The sequence below is a fragment of the Dermochelys coriacea genome, chromosome 4 (assembly GCF_009764565.3).
Source record: "Dermochelys coriacea isolate rDerCor1 chromosome 4, rDerCor1.pri.v4, whole genome shotgun sequence".
NCBI lineage: Eukaryota > Metazoa > Chordata > Testudines > Dermochelyidae > Dermochelys > Dermochelys coriacea.
In genome coordinates this window covers 145320936-145340987 of record NC_050071.1, presented here as the reverse complement: position 1 = coordinate 145340987, position 20052 = coordinate 145320936, and the positions used below count along the sequence as shown (strand labels likewise).

Genomic DNA, 20052 nt, shown 5'->3' with positions numbered 1-20052 from the left:
GGCAGAGAAGCCAAAGCCAGACCCATGGCAAGTTCCCACAGCTCCCTTTATTAGGCCTTGGAGGCCACAGCCCAGGTCCCTGGGTACCATGGTGGGTTGGGGGCTCACCCAGCGAGCAGAGAACAGGGTGCCAGAGGTTCAGAGTGCAGGGGTTGGGCCCACAGGCACCCCAGAGTGTGTGGGGGGGGAGGGGTGATCCGAGCAGCCCCGCGGCGAGTTGCAGTCAGTAAAGCCGAGCCCACGCTGGCCCTGTGGGATGAGGCGAGTGCTGGGGTCCGGCAGCCCCTGCTTTCTATGCAGTGGGGGGGGAGGGGCCCTCGGCAGCCTCCCCCCCCTCCAGCACCACCTGCCTGGCGCCGCCTTGCAGAGAGACCCAGGCTGTGCCCCCTGTGGAGAGACAGGCAGCTCAGCCACAGGAGCCATTGCTGGGGTATCACCCCCCCAGCCCTCCCTTCCCTTCTTCAAGGCATCCTGGCCAGGCTGCCTCTCCCCCACCAACCCCATTCCCGGGGGATCCCAGGCAGGGCAGCCCCTCCCCCGCTCCCTGGGGGAGTCCCGAAGTGCGGAGGCCGGAGCCGCGGTACCTGCTGGGGGATCCCACGCCGCTTGCAGCTGGAGCTTGGCACCGCCACTCAGGGCGCCCTGCGGGACGAGAGGGGTGCTGAAGGGGGGCAGGACGGGGCCCTCCCACTGGGGGTAGGGGCACAGCTCTCACCTGGGCAGTGGGACTAAGCCAGGCTGCCAACAGACCAACTGGGACTGGCAAAGTGCCCCCTCCCTGCTCCCTCTGGCCCCCCATGGGGCAGGTACTCTGGGGTCCAGGGCCCATGCAGCCTGCCACAGGTGGTGGGAGGGGGCTGCAATGGGGACACCTGCGGAGGGAGCCTGAGCTGATGCCACATGGAAACAGCTCCTGACATGGGCCCCAATTGGAGCCGGTTCCCCCCTAGAGGGGAAAGGCCCCATGCCCCGCTCCCCTGAGCCAGCCAGTCCCCTGCCCTGGGGCAGATCGGAGCCAGCGGCCCCTAGAGGGGAAAGACCCTGTAGCCCATTCCCCACTCCCTGAGCCAGCCACCCCCAGCTGGAGTTGGCACCTCCTGGAGGGGAAAGGCCCCACGTCCTGAACTTGCCCCCCCTGACATTAAAGTTCCTCATAGGTTTTGGCTCTGTTACCGTCTCTCCTGGCTCCAGCTCCGTGAGCTCTGGCCACCTCCTGGCCTCCTGCCTTGCTATGCCGTTGTGTCCCGACTCCAGGAGGAGCTCGGCCGGGCTGGCCCCTGGTGCCGGGCGAGGCCCGTGGGGGGGCTCCACCTGTGCCTCTCCACCTATGGGGAGATGGGTGAGGACTGAGTGCCTGGCACTCGCTCTGCTGCCAGAGCAGCGGGCGGCAGTCCAAGCTGGCTCAGGGGCTGCTGGGCTCCGTCAGGTACCCCACTCTGCCAGCCTGGCTGACGGCAATTCAGGAATCCCGCCGCCTCCCCCTGGAGCAGAACGCCCCCGCGTGACAGCCGGCCAAGCAGCATTGCGTGGTGCCCTCCCCAGGGGGTATCCTGCCGGGGGCAGTGCTGGGGGTGGGGGCAGACCTGCCGGGGGGTTTCCTGCTGGGGGAGGGGGACAGACCTGCCAGCCCAGGTGACCCCAGTGCTGACTCAGCCCGGCAGCTCCCTGTGTGTGCGCACGCGCGCGTGTGACGATGCCGTTGTGCCCCGAACACCCACCTGCCCCGGGGTCCTTGCCAGGCATGGGGGCTGCAGCCGTGGAGGTGCCAGGCTGCCAGGGCCACGAGGGTGCGGGCTGAGGCAGAGATTCCACGGAGAGGGAACCTGCGCTGGAGAGAACTGGGCAGCTTGGAGCAGGCTCCCCCATGGCCAGTAATGGGTTAGTGGGGTCAGAGAGGGGCCCAGTCTGCACATCTGGGAGCCTGCCATGGGGCCCCTCAGTGGGCACCAACTCTGCCAGGAGGGAGCTTTCAGAGGGGCCCTGGAGTGAAAGGGGATCCATGCAAGGGGCACCCTCCTCCATGGGCAGAAATGTAGCTGGGGGCTGGTTCAGAGACCCAGCCCCATGGGGGATGCTGGGGGACAGAGACACTGGGGAAGGGGGGCTGGCAAGGGGTAAAGAGAGAAGAGGTGGAGAGCCAGCTCTGGGAGGGCTGACAGGGTGTGGGGGGTTGGCAGAGGGTGGAGACCCGGCTCTGGAAAAGGAAGGGGGTGGAGAAGACCCGGCTCTGGGAAGGGTGGCAGAGGATGGAGACCCTGCTCTGGGAGGGCTGGCAGGGGCAGGAGACCAAGTTCTGGGAGGGGTGGCAGGGGATGGAGGGCTAGCAGTGGGGGGAGACCTGACTCTGGCAGGGGATGGAGACCGAGCTCTGGGAGGGCTGGCAGGGGATGGAGACCCAGCTCTGGCAGAGAGGGCAGGGGATGGAGGGCTGGCAGGGAGTGGAGACCCAGCTCTGGGAGGGATGGCAGGGGGTGGAGACCCGGCTCTGGGAGGGCTGGCAGGGGGTGGAGACCCGGCTCTGGCAGAGGGGGCAGGGGGTGGAGACCCGGCTCTGGCAGAGGGGGCAGGGGGTGGAGACCCGGCTCTGGCAGAGGGGGCAGGGGGTGGAGACCCGGCTCTGGGAGGGCTGGCAGGGAGTGGAGACCCGGCTCTGGCAGAGGGGGCAGGGAGTGGAGACCCGGCTCTGGGAGGGCTGGCAGGGAGTGGAGACCCGGCTCTGGCAGAGGGGGCAGGGGGTGGAGACCTGGCTCTGGGAGAGGGGGTAGAGGGTGGAGACCCGGCTCTGGGAGAGGGGGTAGAGGGTGGAGACCCGGCTCTGGGAGAGGGGGTAGAGGGTGGAGACCTGGCTCTGGGAGGGCTGGCAGGGGGTGGAGACCCGGCTCTGGGAGAGGGGGCAGGGGGGGGAGACCCGGCTCTGGGAGGGCTGGCAGGGGGGGGAGACCCGGCTCTGGGAGAGGGGGCAGGGGGTGGAGACCCGGCTCTGGGAGGGCTGGCAGGGGGTGGAGACCCGGCTCTGGGAGAGGGGGCAGGGGGTGGAGACCCGGCTCTGGGAGGGCTGGCAGGGGGTGGAGACCAAGTTCTGGGAGGGCTGGCAAGGGGTGGAGACCCTGCTGTGGGAGGGCTGGCAAGGGGTGGAGACCTGGCTCTGGCAGAGGGGGCAGGGGGTAGAGTCCCGGGTTCAGCCAGGCTGATGGGAGGCAGAATCATGGTTCCATCTGGACTGATGTGGAACAGATCTTTGGTCCTGGGCTGAACAGCTGGGGGCAGGGGCCCTGTCCTGGGTGGGCTGGTGGGGGGCAGGGGTTTGGCCCAAGGTGGGCTGATGGGGGACAGGGGCCCTGTCCCGGGCGGGCTGGTGGGGGGTAGGGATTTGGCCCAAGGTGAGCTAGTGGGGGACAAGGGCCCTGTCCTGCGCGGGCTGGTGGGAGGTAGGGGTTTGGCCCAAGTTGGGCTGGTGGGGGACAAGGGCCCTGTCCCAGGCAGGCTGGCGGGGGGCAGGGGTGTAGGTCTGCGTGGACTGACAGGAGGGGCAGCCGTGCTGGAGCAGGACTCAGAGGTGTGAGGGCTGGAGGGGGCCGGGAGGAAGTCACCCGGCGAAGTGGGGGGCTCTGGCCGGCGGAAGATGTAGGCAGACTCAGTCAGGCTGCGCTGGTAGCGCAGGTATGGCCTGTGGGGTGCTCCTGGGGGGAAAGCACAGAGGAGATTGTCAGCAGCTGCTTCCCTTGCCCCTCCCGCACCATCACCCACCACTGTCATGCAGCCACCTCGGGGGAGAACACAGCAGCTGCTTAACCCGTAGGCCCCTAATAGCTCCCTCATGCCCCCAGCAAATGGCAGGCTTGGTTTGCAGGCAGCAAACCTGATCCAAGAGCTCCCAGCAAGGCAGGATTTCAGGACAGGAAGTGAAGCCAAATCCCGCATCCAGCAGAAAGTGCCCAGGAGAGCGCGGGCGCTGGGGGCTGAGACACTCACCTGGCCTGACACCCAGGGGCGAGGGGGGCGACTGGGCACCCGAAGTGGAGCTGGAGTGTTCCCGCTGCCTGAAGAACTCCCGGGGATTCTGTGAGCGCCGGGAGACCAGCGTGGCCGCTTCCTGCAACACACAGAGTGGGGGGGCCTGAGGGGCCGGGCAGGGGGCTCTGCATCCCGGCCTGAGTGGGGAGGATGTTAGCGTCGGCCTGGCCCAGTAGGGGGCGTCCTGGCCAGGTGGGGGGCAGGAGGCCAGGAGAGGCCTGGCCCAGCAGGGGGCGTCCTGGCCAGGTGGGGGGCAGGAGGCTAGGAGAGGCCTGGCCCAGCAGGGGGCGTCCTGGCCAGGTGGGGGGCAGGAGGCTGGGGCAGGCCCGGCCCAGAAGGGGGCGTCCTGGCCAGGTGGGGGGCAGGAGGCTGGGGCAGGCCCGGCCCAGAAGGGGGCGTCCTGGCCAGGTGGGGGGCAGGAGGCTGGGGCAGGCCCGGCCCAGAAGGGGGTGCTTGCTGTCTCTAGGCTCCCATCACTTACCACTGCCTTCTCGATGGACTCGCTACGCCGGAACCGGTCCCGCATGGCCTCCTCGTGCTCCCGCTGCTGCTGCTCCTGGGACAGGATGGGGCAGAGACCCTCAGAGAGCTGGGGCACTTAGCAGTGGGGGCAGTTCGAGGGGGGGTGGGCCCCCACATCCTCTCCCCGCAGCTCCTTGCACGCTGCCTGCCTTGGTTCATGCTCCTTCCTGGGGGCTGGCTCCCAGCTGAGAGACGCACTGTGCCATCTCCTGCGCCCCTCCATACTCAGCCTGTGCCCACCCCGGCCCCGGCATGGCCCCCAGCCCTCCCTGCCGGTCCCGTCTCCTGCTCGGCCCCACCTCACCGCCAGCCCAGTGCTGGCTGCCAGCTCCCTGACGTAGGGGCAGGGCGGGCACAGCTTCCACTCACCCATCGGGCTTTCTCCTTCCTCCGCTCCTCGGCCTCCAGCCGAGCCTGCTCCTTCCTGCAGGGAGGGACCCAGGTCAGCCTAGGAGCTCGCGAGCCCTGGCGGGGCCTGGCTCGGCCGGGTGCAGGGCTCCCAGGCAGGCCTGCGGGATGGGGCGGGGTGCCAGGCCTGGCAGCCCTGGGGGACTCACCTCTGCTCCTCGATCAGCCTCTCCTTCTCCTTGAACTTGCGCTCTCGCTCAGCCGCCTCTCTCTTCTCCTCCTCCATGCGCTCGCGTTCCCAGCGCCTGCGCTCCTCCAGCAGCCGCCGGCGCTCCTCCTCCTTCCGCTGCTCCTCTTCCCTCTGGGTGCAGCACAGGGCACTGGGGGCTGAGCTCCGGGGGACCCCAAACAGCCTCCAGCACCGGGGCGGGGGCAGGGCAGTGAGGGGATCCCTGCAGGGCAGGGGCAAGGACCGATCCCCGTGTCCAGGTGCTGAGCTCCCACCAACACCCAGAGCAAGGTGGGGAGGTCAGCGCCTGGCCCAGTCTCCCTGCCCGGGTACTGCTCCCTCCCTCTGCATTTCCAACCAGCCCTGCTCCCAAGGCAGGGGCCCAAGTCGTCTCCCCCAGGGCAGTACTGCAGGGAACCTGCCTGAGACCCCCCTTCACTGGAACATTTGGGGGACTCAGCCCTGACGGGAGCCACGGGGAGGCAGGGCAGGATCAGAGCCCAGAACCCCGCAGGGATCAGCCTGAGGCTGGGAGACCAGAGCCTGGCCCTGGGAGCAAGGAGCACAGAGGGACTTGTGGTCTGCAAACTCAAGTCAGGTGGTCCGCAGATAGTCCCTTCTAAGGTGCGCACCTGGACCGCCACACACGAGAGAACGAAGGGTCGCCCACCACATGTAAGGTGCGGTGGTGGCCTTGGGAGGACTAGGGCGTAGGTGGGAGGGGGTAGTGGGGTGAGAAGAGGGGGTGGGTGGGAATTTGGGACGGCGTCCAGAGAAAGAGGCAACTTCCTCAAGCTCCAGGGCTGCAGCGGCCAGGGAAAGAACCCGCTCCTTCCCAGCCCAGCTCGGGGGCTGCCATGGCAGGGGAGAGAGGGAGAGACCCCCCGATCCTTCCCAGCCCAGCTCGGGAGCTGCCACAGAGGGGTGAGGGGGGGAGACCCCCCTCCTTCTGAGCCCAGCTTGGGGGCTGCCACGGCGGGGGGAGAGATGACTGATATTAAAATATGAGCTGTGTGCTTTTATTTGTAGAACAAAGTAAGGTAATTATTATTAAGTTTTTGTATGTAGCACTTTTATCCAAAGCGCTTTGTACTCGCGAGCTAACGGGACAAACAACATTTGGAAAGATCATTAAGGGGTCCGCCAGGACCCTCAGCAATTTTCAAGTGGTCCATGAAAAAAAGTTTGAGAACCACTAGACTAGTCCAAATGTCCCACTCATTCAGCATTCCCGCACCTCCTGCTTAACCTGCTCCAGGGGGCACTGTGGGGAGTGAGGCAGAAGCCCTGGCTATGGGGGGAGCTCCGGGCTAGTCCAGCCCCAGCCTCTCCCAGCAGGGGGCACTGTGGGGAGCGGGGCAGGAGCCCTGGCTGTGGGTGCAGTTCCCGGCTGCAGAGGCATGGGGCAGGGCCTGGGGTGGGCTCATGACCTGTGCAGGGGGTCTCTTGGGACTGCACTGTCTGCTCACCTCAGCCTGCGCCCAGAACGAGTCCCGTTTGGTCCTGCGGATCTCCAGGGCGGGGTTCGTTTTCCTGTAGTTGGTGCCCTGCGGTGAGATGCAGAAATGGGTCCAAGGAGGGCTCAGAGCAGCCCCCTCCCTAGGACATCTCCATCCCTGTGCTGGGCCATGGGAGCTCAGTGAGGGGGGAGGGTCCCAGGGCCCTGCATGCCACGTCAGCCCCCCTTGCCCCAACCAGGCTCCCATCTGCGCCTGGTGCAGGACATGTCAGCCTGGCGCGTCTGCAGGGAGCAAGTGCCAATGCAGCCCAGAGGGAAACCCCAGCGGCCCCTCCCTCCATGCACCCCTCAGCATCTGTCCGTCTGGCCCCAGTCCACGCACTTTCCCTCACCCCCCCACCCCCCCCACTCACCACCAGTTCCTCGGAGCTGCTGGCTGGTGCTTGCCTGGAGACGCTGCCCCCTGCTGGCGCGAGCCGGGACAGCACGTGGTGGAGCCCCTCCTGCGTCACCTCCTCGGGGCGGCGGGCGCTCAGCACCAGGCTGGCCTCCTGCACAAGGGAGGGGAGGACAGCTTCACCTCTGCTCGCCCCAGCCTGGGAGCCCCCCAAGGGGAGCCCAGCTGTCCTTCCCACCCCAGCCTGAGAGAGGGGAAGGCGGCTCTCCTGCCACAGGCCCTAGATACAGCCTGCTCCCAGCTCCGGCCCGTACCCGCATCGGGCGGGACGCTGGCTGGCTGGTTGCAGCCTGTCTCTGGCAGATTCCTGCCCATCCCTGGCTCCATTCCCGGGTGTTTATAGGTTCTTGGGCTCCAGATGGTGGAGACTGTTTCCCTCTGGCTGCTGGGGCTAGGCCATGCAGGAGGCTGGGTGCCCGGGCTGAGGGATGATGGGACAGAGAGGGCCACTCACCAGGGGCCTGCTCCCGGCCCTTGGGGGGAGGGGAGCACCCCTGCACTGAGCGAAGGCTCCAGCGCTGGGAACGGGGGAGACACAAGCAACAGACGGGCCCCAGCTGCTCCCCCACCCCCTTCCTGCCCGGGGAAAGCCCCACAGCTCCGGGGCCAGGGAGCCGGGCCAGGGCTGGGAACGGCAGAGCCCGAGTTAGCAGTGGTGGGAATGTGCTGAGCAAAGTGTCCGAAGGCCAGGGGCCACCCAGGGCAGGGGTTCCAGCTCGGGGGCGGGGGATGAGGGGTGTCCGAGGGAGCTGGGGGAGAGCCAGGGAGCGAGTGGGACGGAAACAAAGCCAAACACCAGGGACGTGGCAGGGGCTAGGGCAGTGGGGAAGCAGCCAGACAGCCACAGCCCGGAGCTGAAACGGCGAAAAAGGCTGGACACCCCCTCCCCACACACACACTGTCCCCCGCTGGGAAAGGCCGGAGCTGGCGTGGCCAGGAGCCCCCTCAACAGCCAGCTCCTACCCTGCTCCGCACAGCGTCCCCTGCTCGAACTGGCTGGGACTGGAGTAGCCCAGAGCTCCCCCACAGCCAGTGCTCCTGCCCCGCCCCCACAGCACCCCCTTTCAGACAGTCTCTCTGACTCCTGTCTCTCATGTACCCCTTGCAATGCCCAAGTTCCCTGTGGTGCCACCCGCCGGGCAGGAGCTCACCTTGAAGAAGGCCTTGATGGCAGGCAGATGCCCCGCACAGGTCTGTCTGTAGGACTCTGGCACCTTCTCCCCCACCTGGGCACCAAGCAGACATCAGCTCAGCCGGGCAGCCAGTGCCAGAGCAGGGCCCCAGACCAGGCCAGCTCACTCCACCCCCTGCTGGGCTTTGCGCCTCCATGGCTGGCTGCCGTGTGCTCCCCCTGCAGCCCCTGGAGAAGGGGCCCCCCAGAAGAGACCCGGCTCCCCCGCCTCTCTGTGGATACAGAATTTCACTGAGCATGGCAGGCAGCCCCTGCACTCATCACCAGGGCTGGGGCTCACCTAAGAGTCCACTCCCCTGCAGGGCGCTGTCCCTGGAGTCACCCCAAAGGTTCCCTTCCTCAGTTTCCCTCCATTCCCCTCAGTCGTCCAAGTGCCCACTTGCCCCCCGTCCCCCTGATTTCCCCTCAGATATCCTGCAGAGCCTTATGTCCCCTTGGTTGTCACTTGGCCCCCTTAATCGAGCCCCCAACTGACCCCACCCTGCAGTGTGCAATTGTCTTTGGGAGTGCCTGCCAGGAGCCGGAGAGCGCTGGGTCCGTCCTCCCAGAGCTGGATGCCCCCTGCCCCAGAGGGCGGGGCCCTGCTGCCCAGAACCACGGACCCCGGGGGGCTCTGGGCCGACAGCTCACCCAGGACAGTATTGATTCGCTTGGGGGCTCCCCCAGGGATCAGATTCGCAGCCGGGCTCTGCTCAGACAGCACCAGGGCCGGGTGTGGGGGAACTGGCAGCCGGCTCCAGAGCTCTCAGAACTGGGGAGTCAGGTGTCGGGGGCAAGAAAGCACCCCAATCTGCTGAGAGGCCAAAGCTGGAATGGGGGGGCTCCCTCACAGCCAGGGCTCCCACCCCATTCCCCACAGTGCCCCCTGCTGCAAGACGCCAGAGCTGGAGTAGCTCATTGTGGAAGTGGGGGCGCCCAGGGCCTGCCGCCCCCAGCCCCCCACTGCTGGCCCTCCAGGGGGGCTGCGGCTGCGTTGTGCAGAGCGGAGAACAGCCTGCGCCCCAGGTGGGGGCCATGTCAGTGACGCGAGTGCAGCCCATGCCAGAGCAGGCGGCGTATTCAGGGCACGTGGGCACACGCAGCTCCCTGCACCTGGGGCAGCACACACGGGGGGTGGGGCTGCACACAGACACAGGCCTGCAGGGGGGTACACAGCCCAGACGAGCCCCTCCCCCCATCGGATGCCAAGGGGCTGGGAGAGACAAGGAGCTGCTTAGGGCCCCATATGTGACCCCCCCGCTGCCCCCAAACTCCCTGCTCCCCACTCATCCACTGAGTCCCCCCCAACCCGTGCCCCCCCCGCCCCACCCCAGTGAGCAGGAATGAGAAGCAGTTGTGGCAGCTGGGCCCTGCCAGCGAGTGAGTCAGCGGGTGGGGAGGCCCCGCAGCACTTGATGAGGAGCCTGGGACAGGCCCCAAACCCCCAAGCAGCCCCCCCACCAGGGACCCGGCGCCCCAACCAGGCCCAGCACCCCCAAACAGGGACCCAGAAAAATTCAGGTGGGTGCTGCATTGCGGCAGGCACTAGGGGGTGCTATAAGCACCCCCAGCAAGTCTGACCCCTGGCAGAGGGCAAAGGGACCCCCTCCCCAGCTGGGGCTGGGACCCTCCATGCCCACCCGGCCTGCAAGTGCCCCCCGTCCCGTGATCTCACCCAGCTGATGAGGACAACGTGGGGCTGCCCGGAGCCGGGGTCCTGGGCACGGCATAGGCCATACATGACGTTGCTACTGGAGAACTTCCTTGCCAGCTCGTCTGCCCCGCCCGCTGCAATAAGACCGGGGGGGTGTTAGCAGGGCCCAGCCCCCCAGAGTGCTCCAGGGGATACAGGGGCAGACCCCCACCACTTGCTGCCCCCACTTCCTGTCTGCGAGAGGGGTATTGGGGCAGCCTCCCTATCCATCCTTATCCCTACTGCCCACACAGGGGGCGCTTGCCACAGGGAGCAGGGCAGCGGGGGGCAGCGGGGGGCACTCTCCCCGGGCCATCAGGGCTGCACTAGGGGGCGCTGGGCTGCAGGGAGCAGAGTGGGGAGCTCAGCAGGGGGGGCTCTCCCCAGCCCTCAGGGCTGGCCCCATTTGGCCCCAGGGCGCTGCGACAGCGAGCCCCGGTTCTGTGACTATCGATGAATCTCTCCTGTATCTGGGTGCAGTCCCGGCATGGGGGGCGCTGGCAGGTCTCTCAGCGGGACGCCGGCCCACACTGCTGGGGGACGTTAGAGAGCTGCCGGGTGGCAGCGCCAGGGGGCCACTCCTTAGCTGCAGCGCTGGCCACGGATTCCTGCGGAGCAGGTGGCTGGGAGAGGGGGCTGTGGATCCAGGGCTCCGGCACCTCTTACCTCCCGAGTCCAGGAGCTTCAGCTCATTGTGCTTCCCATACGCAAAGATGGCCCTGGAGTGGGGCAGAAGGGGAGGTCAGACGGGGCAGGGGGTATTGGGGCAACCAATTTTCTCCTCCACCACCCCCAGCTCAAATACCTGCTTCCCCCCCACCCCTGGGCTGCCAGCCCAGCAACCCCTCCACAGATACTGGCCCATTATACCGACCGCCCGAACCAGGGGCTGGATCCAGAGTCTGGCAGGACAGAGACAGTCCAGACTCCCGGGAACAGTGACCCCAGGCCTGCGTGGGGCATCTGTGTAACATAGAGCAGGGGTTCTGACCCACGGCAGCGCCACGAACCTGCCAGAACCATCCTGCCCCTACATTGCCCCCGCGGGGCTCTGCGCCCTGCACTGCCGCCTGCCAGAACTACCCCGTCCCCTACACCGCCACCCACGGGGCTCTGCGCCCTGCACCGCTGCCTGCCAGAACCGCCCCTTCCCCTACACCACCCCCCCGTGGGGCTCTTTGGCCTGCACCGCCACCAGCCAGAACCACCCCGTCCCCTACATTGCCCCCTGCGGGGCTCTGTGCCCTGCACCGCTGCCTGCCAGAACATCCCCTTCCCCTACACCACCCCCCGTGGGGCTCTGTGGCCTGCACCGCCGCCTGCCAGAACCACCCCATCCCTTACACCACCCCCCGTGGGGCTCTGCGGCCTGCACCACCGTGGGTCAGAACCACCCCGTCCCCTACACCGACCCCACGGGGCTCTGCGCCCTGCACCGCCATGGGTCAGCACCACCCCGTCCCCTACGCCACCGTGTGTCTCAGAACCACCCCGTCCCCTACACTGCCCCCTGCAGGGCTCTGTGCCCTGCACCGCCGTGGGTCAGAACCGCCCCATCCCCTACACCGCCCCCTGCAGGGCTCTGCGCCCTGCACCGCCGCCTGTAGGGCAGTGTACGGGACGGGGCAGTTTGACACGCGGCGGCACAAGGCCAGCGCCCGGCAGGTCTATTGCAATACAGAGTCCAAAGGGGGTCAGGCAACATGCTCCCCTCCCATCTCCTGTCCGGGGCTCTGGGGCAGATCCATCTCCCCGCCGAGAGAGTGGCCTGAGACAGTCTAGCTTCCCCCTCCACCATATCCCACCTTGCCTCACTCCTCTGCATTCCCCACCCCCCACGGGGGGCCAGCCCTTGGCGTATGCCAGTCACTCTGCCACAGGCAGAGCCCTCCCCGCCCGTGCCAGCCCCACCCCTGCACAGGCTGCTCCATCCCCAAGTGCTAGGGGTCAAACTGCAAAGGTCTCTTGCTCCCGAGTGCCGAGCCCCTGCAAACCCTCCCACCCCCAACCCTCCCCCCCCCCGCCAGGGATGGCCACAGAGGATGGGCCTTTCCTGCAGGCCGTTGAGAGGCTCAGACAGGAAAGAGGTTGGGGGCCAGGGGCTGCAGGCGACTCCCCCACCCTGGGCACGTGGGTTCCCTCATGGCACATGCCACCCGCTCAGGGGCCAGTGGGACAGGAAAGCACCAGCCCCTGCCCCACACACTTCACCCCCAGCCTCCACAGCTCCAGCTGCTCTGCCCCTGCCCAGAGACCCCCAGGACACCTGCAGGCCTGGCCTCACCTCCGGTCAGCCCCTTCCCCCCCGGCCTCCCCTCCGGTCAGCCCCTCCCCGTCCCAGCCTCTCCTCCACCCCAGCCCCCTCCTGGCTCAGTGTATGGAAGTGCATCCGACAGCATCCGCTCCAGGACAATGGGGCTGCAAGATCTGGCACAATGGCAGGACCACCTGTGGCAAGAGCACCCCCGCCAGGTCCCCCTGCCTGGCTCAGCGCAAAGGGGCGCACATGGCCCACAAACAGCCCCCAATGGGCAGCACTCCCACACTGATTCCCCCCCCATCTCCCTCCTGACACAGCCAGCTCCTGCCCTACCCGCACAGCGCCCCCTGCTGGGAGAGGCCAGGGCTGGAGTCACCAGGAGCTCCCCCGCTCCAGCTCCTGCCCTGCCCCCCCCCAATGCCCCCTGCTGGGAAAGACTGGGCTGGAGTCACTGGGACCTCCCCCCACACCCAGTTCCTGCCCCACTCCCGCCCCACAGCACCCCCTGCTGGGAGAGTCCAGGGCTGGAGTCGCTGGGAGCTCCCCCCTCTGCAGCTCCTGCCCTGGCCTGCCCGCCCCCCAGTGCCCGCTGCTGGGAGAGGCCGGGGCTGGAGTCGCCGGGAGCTCCCCCCCTGCTCTCTGGCCCTGTTCCCTGCAATGCTGCCATTCCAAGACACGACACATTCAATTAATTTGCTCAGCTTCCGCTGCGGTGCATCTGAAGCAATCCTGAGGCCCAGCAAGGGAGGGATAATGTGGGGGGAGTAACGTACACAGAAGCTGCCCTAGAGGCCAGTCCCCCTGACCCGGGACCCATCACGGCCCCTTTCAGTGCCTCTTGGCCAAGCCAGACCGACTGGGGCACGAGCCTGTGAGCAGCCCCAGCCCCTGGGGCGGGAGGGGCCTGGAGCCGCGGCCAGGGCGCTAGAACCGAGAGAAGCTGGCTCGGATCCCGGAGAATTCGAGTCCCTCTCTCCAGGGAGGCTGTCTCCCCAAGCCTTCCCCAACCCGCCTGCGCTCCCCCCAGCTCCCTTTGTCTCTGCGCGGCACCAATTACCAGTACATGTGACAACACGCTCTGCTCCGAGCACACGCAGCTGCGGAGCTCCGAGAACACGCATGTGGCTCTGCGTGTTCATTTGAACACAGGCAGGTCTGGCATGCCAGAGACCGACAGGGGCGAGATCCTGCTCTGGTGTAAAACTGGAGCTGCTCTGGCTTCCCACAGCACGGCTGGGCCAGATGCTGGGCAGGGCTTTCACTGACACAGGCGCCTTGTTGCCTGGGCGGGGCGCAGGAAATGGGTGCCAACCCCTCGGGGAGGGCGTTGCACAGACAGTAAAAACACCCTGGTGCCAGGGAACCCCAGTGCAGGTGGGAGCTGGCCAGAGTCAGGCTGAGGGGCAGAGCAGTGGTGCCATGCACTTGGGGGGCAGGGAAGGTGGCTAAGATGGGGGATATGGTGATGGGGGCTCAGCCCCTCCCCCCCAGCTCCTGCCTGCCGCTGCCCCCTAAATTCCTGCCTGGGTTGTGCCCAGCGTCCCCACAGGGCGACGTCACCGCTCAGTTGGGCCCAAAGAGAAACAGGCCAAGCCACAGAGCTGCATGTGGTTTCTGGAGGAAGCCCTGCTCCCGTCCCAGCACCGTGGCGAGGGAGGAGGGGCGCTGGGGACGCGAGACTGGAGGGAGTGTGGGGGGTTTTCCTGCAGCCTTGTGCCGGGGACAGAGAGTCTGGCCTAGGAGGGCAAGTTAATGGGGGGGCTTCCTTCCTGCGGGGCCCCTCTCCCCTGGAGAGGGTGCGGGAGACGGGACGGCTGCTTGTCCCTAATGTCTGTTTAACTCCAGTGCCCTCGTTGGAGGCCAGGGCCTTAGCTGGAGCCGCCCTCTGCGAGGGAGCAAGACTTGGCAGCACGCTCCAGGGCCGAAAACTAAAGGGCCCAGGGAGCATCGCTACCCCCACGCCCCCACATGCCCCAGCGCCTCCTCCCGGCGCGTCTCCACAGGGCCCGTCCCGGTGCCACTGCGGGACCAGAGGGAGCACCCAGGGCAGTGCGATGGCCCCAGAGTCTGGGCTCAATCCTCACCCGGATAACTCGCACAGCTCCCCTGAATCCCACTGCTGGCTTCCAGCTACGCACCCACAGTCCCTGCCCTGTGGCCCTACTTGGCGCTTTGGGATCATGCTGGGAGAGGCCGGGGCTGGAGTTGCCAGGAGCCCCCAGCCCAGCCAGCACTCCTGCCCCACCCCTCACAGCACCCCCTGCTGGGTGGTGACAGAATTGTAAGAGGTCCTGTCTCCTGTCCCTATGGCCTTCCCCAGAGCCACTCCCTGGATTAGCAGAGCTCAGCAGCCCAGCTCCTGTCCGGCAAGTGCCGTGAACTCCTCTCCTCTTAAGCGGCTTGGAAAACAAGTCCAAAATCCATGGTCATTTCATAACCACGGTCCTCCCATCTTCCCCTCCCTCGCTCACTAGCCCCCCCCCCGAAACCCCAGCCAGCCACTCCGCAGAACTGCAACCTCGACATTTTCCGCTCGCAGAAATCCCACTGTCCTGGGGGAGGGGCAATTGGTGCTCCCGCCATGGGCCGGGGGGGGGGGGGAGATGACTCCCTGTGGGAGGGCAGTGGCAGCTGGGAGGGGCGAGTTAAAGGCAGCCTGGCAGCGCCTTGCTAGAGGTGCGGGTTAAAACAGGAATTGTTCTCTGGCAGTCAGACAGCTGCTGTTTCCCCCAAACACCCTGCGGTCCAGCGAGCTTTTGAACAGCGGGGGCTGGGAGGCAGGACTCCTGGGTTCTATTCCCACCTCTGTGGGGAGAGTGGAGTCCGGGGAGAGGGACGGGGGGGAATAGAGAGGCAGGACTCCTGGGTTCTGGTTCTGACACTAACTTGCTGTGTGACCTTGGGCAAGCCACTTGCCTGCTCCGTGCCTCAGTTTCCCCAGCTCCTGCTCCCTGTCACGTGGGAACAGTGCACAGAATGCAGGCTCACGGGCTCAGTGACTCCCTGGAGAAGACCCAGGACCTCACAGGCCTGGGCTCATGGCAGTGCCCAAGCCCCAGGCAATGCCAGTGACACCAGCTTTGCCTTGAGGGTCCTGGTCTCTCAACCCCAACCGCGGGGAGAGGGGGGCAGAGAGCGCCGCTGAGGTTCAGCTCCAAGCAGAGGGCTCTGGGAAAGTCTGTTCTGTCCCCCAAAGCTCCTCACACACCCGCTCCATTATGCCCGCCCGCACAGCACCCCACCCCACCCTTCTCTGCCACTGCCCCATCCCACTGCCCCCCCGCACAGCATCCCACCCCCTTTCTCTGTCACTGCCCCATCCCACTGCACCCCCCCGCACAGCGACCCACCCCACCCTTCTGTCTCTGTCACTGCCCCATCCCACTGCAACCCCCTCCACAGTGCCCCACCCCACCCTTCTCTGCCACTGCCCCATCCCACTACAACCCACTGCACAGTGCCCCACCTTCTCTGCCACTGCCCCATCCCACTGCACTCCACTGCACAGTGTCCCAGGCCCCTTCTCAGTCACTGCCCCATCCCACTGCACCCCCTCCACAGTGCCCCACCCCACCCTTCTCTGCCACTGCCCCATCCCACTGCACCCCCTCCACAGTGCCCCACCCCACCCTTCTCTGCCACTGCCCCATCCCACTGCACCCCCCGCACAGCGCCCCACCCCCACCCTCTGCACCCCCCGCACGGCCCGGCCCGGCCCGGCGCTCACCAGCCGGTGGAGGCGCGGCGGCCCACGATGTCCTCCCTGGCGGCCAGCAGCGCCAGGCGGTGCGTGTCCAGGTCGGGCCGGCTCATGGCTCAGCCCCGCGCTCCCCGCTCTGCCGGGCCCGGAAAGCTCCTGGCGAGGGAGCCCCGCGCCGGCCCCGCCTTGCCCGGCCCCGGTCCCAGCCCGCGGGGAGGGACCCGGGAGCCCAGCCCAGCTGCGCGAGGGGGGCGGACGCAAGGGGCGGGAGGGGGCCGGGCACGGAGGGGCGCCCCGGGGGCAGGAGGTGCCCGGGGGAAGGCGCCGGAACAGGCTGAGCGGCCCCGTGGGGGGCAGAACCCGGCCCGACAGCCTGAGCCGGGGCGGGGCGCCAGGACTCCTGGGTTCTCTGCCAGCTCTGGGAGGCGAGTGGGGCTAGTGGTTAGAGGAGGGGGCAGGGCGCCAGGACTCCTGGGTTCTCTCCACAGCTCTGGGAGGCGAGTGGGGCTAGTGGTTAGAGCAGGGAACTGGGCGCCAGGACTCCTGGGTTCTCTCCACAGCTCTGGGAGGCGAGTGGGGCTAGTGGTTAGAGCAGGGAACTGGGCGCAAGGACTCCTGGGTTCTCTGCCAGCTCTGGGAGGCGAGTGGGGCTAGTGGTTAGAGTGGGGGGGGGCAGGGCGCCAGGACTCCTCGGTTCTCTGCCAGCTCTGGGAGGCGAGTGGGGCTAGCGGTTAGAGCAGGGAACTGGGCGCCAGGACTCCTGGGTTCTCTCCACAGCTCTGGGAGGGGAGTGGGGCTAGTGGTTAGAGTGGGGGGGGCAGGGCGCCAGGACTCCTGGTTCTCTCCCCAGCTCTGGGAGGGGAGTGGGGCTAGTGGTTAGAGCAGGGAGCTGGGCGCCAGGACTCCTGGGTTCTCTGCCAGCTCTGGGAGGCGAGTGGGGCTAGTGGTTAGAGCCGGGGGCAGGGCACCAGGACTCCTGGGTTCTCTCCCCAGCTCTGGGAGGCGAGTGGGGCTAGTGGTTAGAGCGGGGAGCTGGGCGCCAGGACTCCTGGGTTCTCTGCCAGCTCTGGGAGGGGAGTGGGGCTAGTGGTTAGAGGAGGTGGGAGTGGGGCACCAGGACTCCTGGGTTCTCTCCCCAGCTCTGGGAGGCGAGTGGGGCTAGTGGTTAGAGGAGGGGGCAGGGCGCCAGGACTCCTGGTTCTCTCCCCAGCTCTGGGAGGGGAGTAGGGTAGTGGTTAGAGCAGGGAGCTGGGCGCCAGGACTCCTGGGTTCTCTGCCATCTCTGGGAGGCTAGTGGGGCTAGTGGTTAGAGCCAGGGGCAGGGCACCAGGACTCCTGGGTTTTCTCTCCCCAGCTCTGGGTGGCGAGTGGGGCTAGTGGTTAGAGCGGGGAGCTGGGCGCCAGGACTCCTGGGTTCTCTGTCAGCTCTGGGACGGGAGTGGGGCTAGTGGTTAGAGGAGGTGGGGGTGGGGCACCAGGACTCCTGGGTTCTCTCCCCAGCTCTGGGAGGCGAGTGGGGCTAGTGGTTAGAGGAGGGGCAGGGCGCCAGGACTCCTGGGTTCTCTGCCCAGCTCCGGGAGGGGAGTGAGGCTAGTGGTTAGAGCAGGGAGCTGGGCGCCAGGACTCCTGGGTTCTCTCCACAGCTCTGGGAGGCAAGTGGGGCTAGTGGTTAGAGAGGGGAGCTGGGCACCAGGACTCCTGGGTTCTCTCCCCAGCTCTGGGAGGGGAGTGGGGCTAGTGGTTAGAGCGGGGAGCTGGGCACCAGGACTCCTGGGTTCTCTCCCCAGCTCTGGGAGGGGAGTGGGGCTAGTGATTAGAGGAGGTGTGGGTGGGGTGCCAGGACTCCTGGGTTCTCTCCCCAGCTCTGGGCAGCAAGTGGGGCTAGTGGTTAGAGCGGGGAGCTGCGCGCCAGGACTCCTGGGTTCTCTCCTCAGCTCTGGGAGGAGAGTGGGGCTAGTGGTTAGAGCTGGGGGCAGGGCACCAGGACTCCTGGGTTCTCTCCCCAGCTCCGGGAGGGGAGTGAGGCTAGTGGTTAGAACGGGGGGCAGGGTGCCAGTACTCCTGGGTTCTCTCCCCAGCTCTGGGCGGCGAGTGGGGCTAGTGGTTAGAGCGGTGGGCAGGGCGCCAGGACTCCTGGGTTCTCTCCCCAGCTCTGGGAGGCAAGTGGGGCTAGTGGTTAGAGTGGGGGGCAGGGCACCAGGACTCCTGGGTTCTCTGCCCAGCTCTGGGAGGTGAGTGGGGCTAGTGGTTAGAGGAATGGGCGGGGCACCAGAACTCCTGGGTTCTGTCCCCAGTAGTGTGAGGGGAGTGTGGGGCTAGTGGTAAGAGCCCAGGAGGGCTGGGAGCCAAGGTTTCTGGATTCTGTTCATGACGCAGTGTAATGCCTTAGAGTGAGTCCCTCCCTTTCTTTGTGCCTCAGTTTCCCCCTCTGTCCAGTGGGGATTCTGATCCAGGAGCTCCTCCAAGACTCAGTCAGTTGGGGCTTGGGCACCCAATGGAGTTAGTCCAGAATAGCTGGTGCACTTTAAATTTGTACTCTACTTAATCCAAATTAACTCTGAGGTGTAGACAAGTCCTTTGTACCCACATAGAGCTTGGAGCTGCCCAGCACAGGGGCATTTATTACCCAGCATGTCCTTCTCTCTGTCCGATCCCACTGGGGCTAGACCCCATTTGTCTCCAGCTGAAAATCTGTGGCAGAACCAGTGTATGTAGAGCCTGCGGAAACACTCAGGTGCTGCTGAAGCAGCCAGGAGGTGCACCGGTGCTCGGGGCTGCCGGGTCACTACCTGGGATGCCAAGGGCTGTGGCCCCCAAGTGGGGACTGGGGGGCAGTGGCTATGCAGAAGCAACATCTCTGGGGTTCGGGAGGATGCGTGTGCCGAGTGTGTGAGGTCCCCAGGCTGGGGGGCGAATGGTCCCATGACACGGGCAGCCGGGCTCTGATAGGGCCTGCTGCATTGCTCGGGCCCCACATTCTGTCCCCAGGGGCTGTCACTGTCCCAGGCAATGTGGCCCTGGGAGGCAGCTCCCCAACGGCTCCATCTCCCATCCTGGGAGCCCAACAGGCTGAAGGGGGCAGCGCTGCCCCCCCCATTTGGAATCTGGCATTTGCTCAGCCCTTGGCCCCGGGGCAGCTGGCAGAGGCCACAGCAGTGAGTGGCCTGTTCCCTTATTAGGTCAATGAAACCACCAACGAAAACCCCAAAGCCCCAGGAAAATATTCGCAGAGCCAGGACTGGCCAGCTGGAAGAATGCAGGGGCAGTGCCCTCTGTGCACAGCTCCCACAGCTGGGATGAGCCACATCACGGCCGCACCCGGGCACGCAGGAGGAGTGGCTGGGGCTGCCTCCCCCCGCAACAAACCACTGGGCCATACAGTCCTGCTCCATCTCAGCCGAGCCTGGCCCAGCCACCCAGCTCCTTCCACGCTTCTCTACAACCTGGCATCCCCACCCCCAGCCCTGGACCGTACCCATGGGCCCATCGAGCTCAGTAATCCCCTCCTCAACCTGGGCCAGACCCAGGGGCCCATCTACCCCGGTATCCTGCCTTGTTCGAAGACTCCCTCTCTTGCCACTGGCCAGTTGCCCATGGCTGATCTCGGTGGGTGGGCGGGCCGCCCCCAGCATCCGCTCTCAGGCCCCTGCTGTGCGGGTGTCAGGGCTCTGGCTCATGGGTGTCCCTGGCATGCTGTGCAACTGGCCTGTTCCCACGCACTCTCCACTCCCAGGGAGGCTGCTACTCCCCACTGCCTCTTGGGGGCTGGTGAGATGGCGGGGCTGGGCCCAGCACGGGTGGGGGAAACAAGAGGACTCAGGTCCTTGGCACTCCCAACTTCCACCCCGAGTGCCCACAGATGATCCTGTGCAGTTCCATATACACGCCATCCTGTATCCCTGCACACAGCTCCAGCCCCCATCACAGCACCCAGCCCCCCCAACTCCCAGCCCCCATCTCAGCACACAGCCCCCCAGACCCAGCCCCCATCACAGCACACGGCCCCCCAGCCCCCATCTCAGCACACAGCCCCCCAACTCCAATGCACCTCTCATCTGAGTACCCCCTCCTCCAAGCACCCATCCCCCATCTCCTCCCATCATCAGGCAGCAGGGGCCCCAGTGCTGAGCCTAGTCCTTTAGTTTCATAAATTTCCCTTTGACGCCACCTTGTGGGCACAGCCTGCCCCTGGGAGTCGG

At 66.6% G+C, this 20052-nt stretch overlaps 2 protein-coding genes across 13 annotated transcripts in view; one reads left to right on the top strand and one right to left on the bottom strand.

Annotated features, from left to right (window-relative positions):
- Positions 1 to 7187, top strand: part of RTKN (rhotekin) — a 36624-nt gene extending 29437 nt beyond the window's left edge. Inside the window, exon 13 of the transcript XR_006280676.1 lies at positions 7176 to 7187. The gene's annotated coding sequence lies outside the window, so the exon portion shown is untranslated. The remainder of the gene's footprint in view (positions 1 to 7175) is intronic.
- LOC119854379 (drebrin-like) lies at positions 28 to 16104 on the bottom strand. 12 transcript variants are annotated; one of them, XM_043512915.1, is made up of 17 exons: positions 15881 to 16103; positions 10560 to 10612; positions 9876 to 9988; positions 8181 to 8255; positions 6986 to 7123; positions 6583 to 6660; positions 5094 to 5245; positions 4906 to 4960; positions 4496 to 4570; positions 3973 to 4093; positions 2480 to 3680; positions 2345 to 2395; positions 2277 to 2302; positions 1719 to 2243; positions 1174 to 1325; positions 585 to 642; positions 28 to 387 (listed from the first exon to the last, which is right to left on the bottom strand). In XM_043512915.1, the coding sequence occupies exons 1-17, from the start codon at positions 15964 to 15966 to the stop codon at positions 293 to 295; spliced, it is 3054 nt and encodes a 1017-aa protein (XP_043368850.1). In that variant the 5' UTR covers positions 15967 to 16103; the 3' UTR covers positions 28 to 292. The 12 variants fall into 12 exon arrangements, with proteins under 12 accessions (XP_043368850.1, XP_043368853.1, XP_043368855.1 ...); XM_043512918.1 differs by having other exon boundaries at positions 2345 to 2437; positions 2570 to 3680; positions 15881 to 16102; XM_043512920.1 differs by having other exon boundaries at positions 1719 to 2302; positions 2480 to 2743; positions 3074 to 3680; positions 15881 to 16099.
- Between the last annotated feature and the right edge of the window lie 3948 nt (positions 16105 to 20052).

Bases quoted from the DNA above. Each gene is read 5' to 3' on its own strand.
- LOC119854379 (XM_038398643.2), bottom strand. From the start codon at position 15,966: ATGAGCCGGCCCGACCTGGACACGCACCGCCTGGCGCTGCTGGCCGCC. The intron at 10,613-15,880 runs GTGAGCGCCGGG...GCCCCACTCCAG, and splicing joins CGCCGCGCCTCCACCGGCTG to GGCCATCTTTGCGTATGGGA. The intron at 9,989-10,559 runs GTAAGAGGTGCC...GTCTTATTGCAG, and splicing joins GAAGCTCCTGGACTCGGGAG to CGGGCGGGGCAGACGAGCTG.